The following is a 4,746-nucleotide window of genomic DNA, read 5'->3' as shown; positions in this document are numbered from 1 at the left end:
GGGGGGTGACAGAGGTGGCAGTGACCCCCCCCACTGAGCCCCCACCCAATGCCCCCATTGCCCCCAATGCCCCCATTGCCCCCAATGCCCCCAATGCCCCCAATGCCCCAATGCCCCCATTGCCCCCATTGCCCCCAATGCCCCCATTGCCCCCATTGCCCCCATTGCCCCCAATGCCCCCATTGCCCCCCAATGCCCCCAATGCCCCCATTGCCCCCATTGCCCCCATTGCCCCCATTGCCCCCAATGCCCCCATTGCCCCCAATGCCCCCAATGCCCCCATTGCCCCCATTGCCCCCAATGCCCCCATTGCCCCCATTGCCCCCCATTGCCCCCAATGCCCCCATTGCCCCCATTGCCCCCATTGCCCCCAATGCCCCCATTGCCCCCATTGCCCCCAATGCCCCCATTGCCCCCATTGCCCCCAATGCCCCCATTGCCCCCAATGCCCCCATTGCCCCCATTGCCCCCATTGCCCCCAATGCCCCCATTGCCCCCATTGCCCCCATTGCCCCCAATGCCCCCATTGCCCCCAATGCCCCCATTGCCCCCAATGTCCCCATTGCCCCCATTGCCCCCATTGCCCCCATTGCCCCCATTGCCCCCATTGCCCCCAATGCCCCCATTGCCCCCAATGCCCCCAATGCCCCCATTGCCCCCATTGCCCCCCAATGCCCCCATTGCCCCCAATGCCCCCATTGCCCCCATTGCCCCCAATGCCCCCATTGCCCCCAATGCCCCCAATGCCCCATTGCCCCCATTGCCCCCATTGCCCCCAATGCCCCCATTGCCCCCATTGCCCCCATTGCCCCCATTGCCCCCATTGCCCCCATTGCCCCCAATGCCCCCATTGCCCCCAATGCCCCCAATGCCCCCATTGCCCCCATTGCCCCCAATGCCCCCATTGCCCTCAATGCCCCCATTGCCCCCATTGCCCCCATTGCCCCCATTGCCCCCATTGCCCCCATTGCCCCCATTGCCCCCAATGCCCCCATTGCCCCCATTGCCCCCAATGCCCCCATTGCCCCCATTGCCCCCAATGCCCCCAATGCCCCCAATGCCCCCATTGCCCCCATTGCCCCCATTGCCCCCCTCACCCCCATTGCCCCCATTGCCCCCATTGCCCCCAATGCCCCCATTGCCCCCATTGCCCCCCCTCACCCCCATTGCCCCCCCTCACCCCCATTGCCCCCCTCACCCCCATTGCCCCCAATGCCTCCAATGCCTCCAATGCCCCCATTGCCCCCATTGCCCCCATTGCCCCCATTGCGCCCATTGCCCCCAATGCCCCCATTGCCCCCAATGCCCCCCTCACCCCCATTGCCCCCATTGCCCGCATTGCCCCCATTGCCCCCATTGCCCCCCTCACCCCATTGCCCCCATTGCCCCCATTGCCCCCCTCACCCCATTGCCCCCCTCACCCCCATTGCCCCCAATGCCCCCCTCGCCCCCATTGCCCCCCTCACCCCCTCCTCTCCTCCTGCAGAGGTTCAGTTCCGCCCTTACCGCACGGACGACTTCATCACTCGGCTGTACTACGAGACGCAGCGGCTGACGGTGCTCAACCAGACGTGGGTGCTGAAGGCTCGCGTCAACGACTCCGAGCGCAACCCCAACCTGTCGTGCAAGCGCACGCTGTCCTTCCAGCTCATCCTCAAGAGCAAAGTCAGCTCCCCCCTCGAATGCTCCTTCCTCCTCCTCGAGGGTCCCTACGACGACGTCCAGATCAACCCGGTCATTTACCACTTCGTTTTCACCAACGAGAGCAACGAGACCGACTACGTCCCGCTGCCCATCGTCGACTCGGTGGAGTGCAACAAACTGCTGGCGGCCAAAAACATCAACCTGCGCCTCTTCCTCTTCCAGAGACAGAAGTGAAGGCGCCCGCCGTGGGGCCCCCAGCTCCTTCCTCCAGCCTTCCAGTCTTCACCCGTCCCCAGCTTATGGAGAGGTTGGGGAACCCCGGCCTCCCCCAGGTGACGTTTTGGGGGGATGGAGCGGTTGGAGGACCCCGGCGACGGCTTGGAGGACCTTGGTGGTGCTTTGGAGGACCTTGGTGACAGCTTGGAGGACCTTGGTGGTGCTTTGGAGGACCCTGGTGACAGCTTGGAGGACCTTGGTGGTGCTTTGGAGGACCTTGGTGACAGCTTGGAGGACCCCGGCGACGACTTGGAGGACCCTGGTGGCACCATGGGGGACCCCAGTGACGTTTCTGGAGAGGTTGGGGACCCTGGTGATGCTCTGGGGGGATCTCAGTGGTTATGGAGAGGTTGGAGGACCCCGGCGATGACTTGGAGGACCTTGGTGGTGCTTTGGAGGACCCTGGTGACAGCTTGGAGGACCTTGGTGGTGCTTTGGAGGACCCTGGTGACAGCTTGGAGGACCTTGGTGACAGCTTGGAGGACCTTGGTGATGCTTTGGAGGGATCTCGGTGGTTATGGAGAGGTTGGAGGACCCCGGCGATGACTTGGAGGACCTTGGTGATGCTTTGGAGGACCCTGGTGGCACCATTGGGGACCCTGGTGACCCCCTGGGGGACCCCAGTGATGCTTCTGGAGAGGTTGGGGACCCTGGTGATGCTCTGGGGGGATCTCAGTGGTTATGGAGAGGGTGGAGGACCCCAGTGATGACTTGGAGGACCTTGGTGGTGCTTTGGAGGACCCTGGTGATACCATGGGGGAGCCCAGTGATGCTTCTGGAGGGGTTGGGGACCCTGGTGATGCTTTGGAGGACCCTGGTGCCACCTTGGGGGACCGCAGTGACGTTTCTGGAGAGGTTGGGGACCCCCCCAAGGTGACATTCTGGGGGATCTCGGTGGTTATGGAGAGGTTGGAGGACCCTGGTGACAACTTGGAGGACCTTGGTGATGCTTTGGAGGACCTTGGTGAGACATTGGAGGACATCAGTGAGATTCTGGAGGACCCCAGTGAGGCCTTGGGGGGACCCTGGTGACATTTCTGGAGAGGTTGGGGACACCTGGTGACACTTTGGAGGACCTCAATGGTGGTTATGGAGTCGGAGGACCAACTCAATGGTGGTTACCGGGGTTGGAGGACCTCCGGTGTGACCTTGGAGGACCCAGATGACATCTTGGAGGACCCCAGCGACACCTTGGAGGACCCCAGCGACACCTTGGAGGACTCAGGTGACATTTCTGAAGAGGTTGGGGACCCTGGTGACACTTTGGAGGACCTCCGTGGTGGTTATGGAGTGGTTGGAGGACCAACTCAGTGGTGGTTACCGGGTTGGAGGACCTCCGGTGTGACCTTGGAGGACCTCAACGGTGGTCATAGAGTGGTTGGAGGACCGCCGGTGACATCTTGGGGGACCTCAGTGGCATCTCGTGGACAGGCAGGGATCCCTGGTGACACCTTGGGGACACCCAGAGGACCCCAGTGTGACTTGGAGGACTGAAGTGACATTCACGGAGTGGTTGGAGGACTGAAGTGGCATCTTGGAGGACCCAGGTGACACTCCTGGAGTGGTTGGAGGACCCAAGTGACATCTTGGAGGACTGAAGGGACACTCCTGGAGTGATTGGAGGACTGAAGTGACATCTTGGAGGACTGAAGGGACACTCCTGGAGTGATTGGAGGACTGAAGTGACAACTTGGAGGACCCAGGTGACACTCCTGGAGTGGTTGGAGGACCCAAGTGACATCTTGGAGGACTGAAGTGACACTCCTGGAGTGATTGGAGGACTGAAGTGGCATCTTGGAGGACCCAGGTGACACTCCTGGAGTGGTTGGAGGACCCAAGTGGCATCTTGGAGGACCCAGGTGACACTCCTGGAGTGGTTGGAGGACCCAAGTGACATCTTGGAGGACTGAAGTGACACTCCTGGAGCGGTTGGAGGACTGAAGTGACAACTTGGGGACATTCTTGGAATGGCCTGGGTGACCCCAGGTGACATTTGGGGACGCTTGGAGGACCTCGGGGTCCCTCGGAGGACTCTGGGGACCCCTGGAGGACCCTCAATGCCATTTGGGGTCCCTTGGAGGACTCTGGGGTCCCTTGGAGGACCTTGGGGTCCCTTGGAGGACTCTGGGGACCTTGGAGGACTTTGGGGACCCCTGGAGGACCCTCAATGCCATTTGCGGTCCCTTGGAGGACTTGGGGTCCCTTGGAGGACTCTGGGGACCCCTGGAGGACCCCCAATGCCATTTGGGGTCCCTTGGAGGACTTGGGGTCCCTTGGAGGACCTTGGGGTCCCTTGGAGGACTTTGGGGACCCCTGGAGGACCCCCAGTTCCATTTGGGATCCCTTGGAGGACCTTGGGGACCCCTGGAGGACTCTGGGGACCTTGGAGGACTTTGGGGACCCCCGGAGGACCCCCAATGCCATTTGGGGTCCTTTGGAGGACCTTGGGGTTCCTTGGAGGACTTGGGGTCCCTCGGAGGACCCCCAATGCCATTTGGGATCCCTTGGAGGACCTTGGGGTCTCTTTGAGGACTTTGGGGACCCCTGGAGGACTCTGGGGACCCCCGAAGGCCCCCCAGTTCCATTTGGGATCCCTTGGAGGACCTTGGGGTCCCTTGGAGGACTCTGGGGACCCCTGGAGGACCCTCAATGCCATTTGGGGTCCCCTGGAGGACTTGGGGTCCCTTGGAGGACCTTGGGGTCCCTTGGAGGACTTGGGGTGCCTCGGAGGACCCCCAATGCCATTTGGGATCCCTTGGAGGACTTGGGGTCTCTTGGAGGACTTTGGGGACCCCTGGAGGACTCTGGGGACCTTGGAGGACCTTG

The 4,746-nt window shown here is 62.5% G+C and overlaps 1 protein-coding gene across 1 annotated transcript; it reads left to right on the top strand.

Annotated features, from left to right (window-relative positions):
* Nucleotides 1-1,486: 1,486 nt before the first annotated feature.
* Nucleotides 1,487-1,878, top strand: LOC306957594 (zinc finger TRAF-type-containing protein 1-like; the record flags this gene model as incomplete). Its single annotated transcript, XM_079551079.1, has 1 exon — nt 1,487-1,878. A coding segment is annotated over one exon (392 nt), but the record flags the coding sequence as incomplete, so codon positions are not given.
* Between the last annotated feature and the right edge of the window lie 2,868 nt (nt 1,879-4,746).

Source organism: Tetrao urogallus (assembly GCF_951394365.1).
Source record: "Tetrao urogallus genome assembly, contig: scaffold_271, whole genome shotgun sequence".
NCBI classification, from domain to species: domain Eukaryota; kingdom Metazoa; phylum Chordata; class Aves; order Galliformes; family Phasianidae; genus Tetrao; species Tetrao urogallus.
Note: the sequence above shows the minus strand (reverse complement) of the source record. Positions and strands in the feature narration are given on the sequence as shown.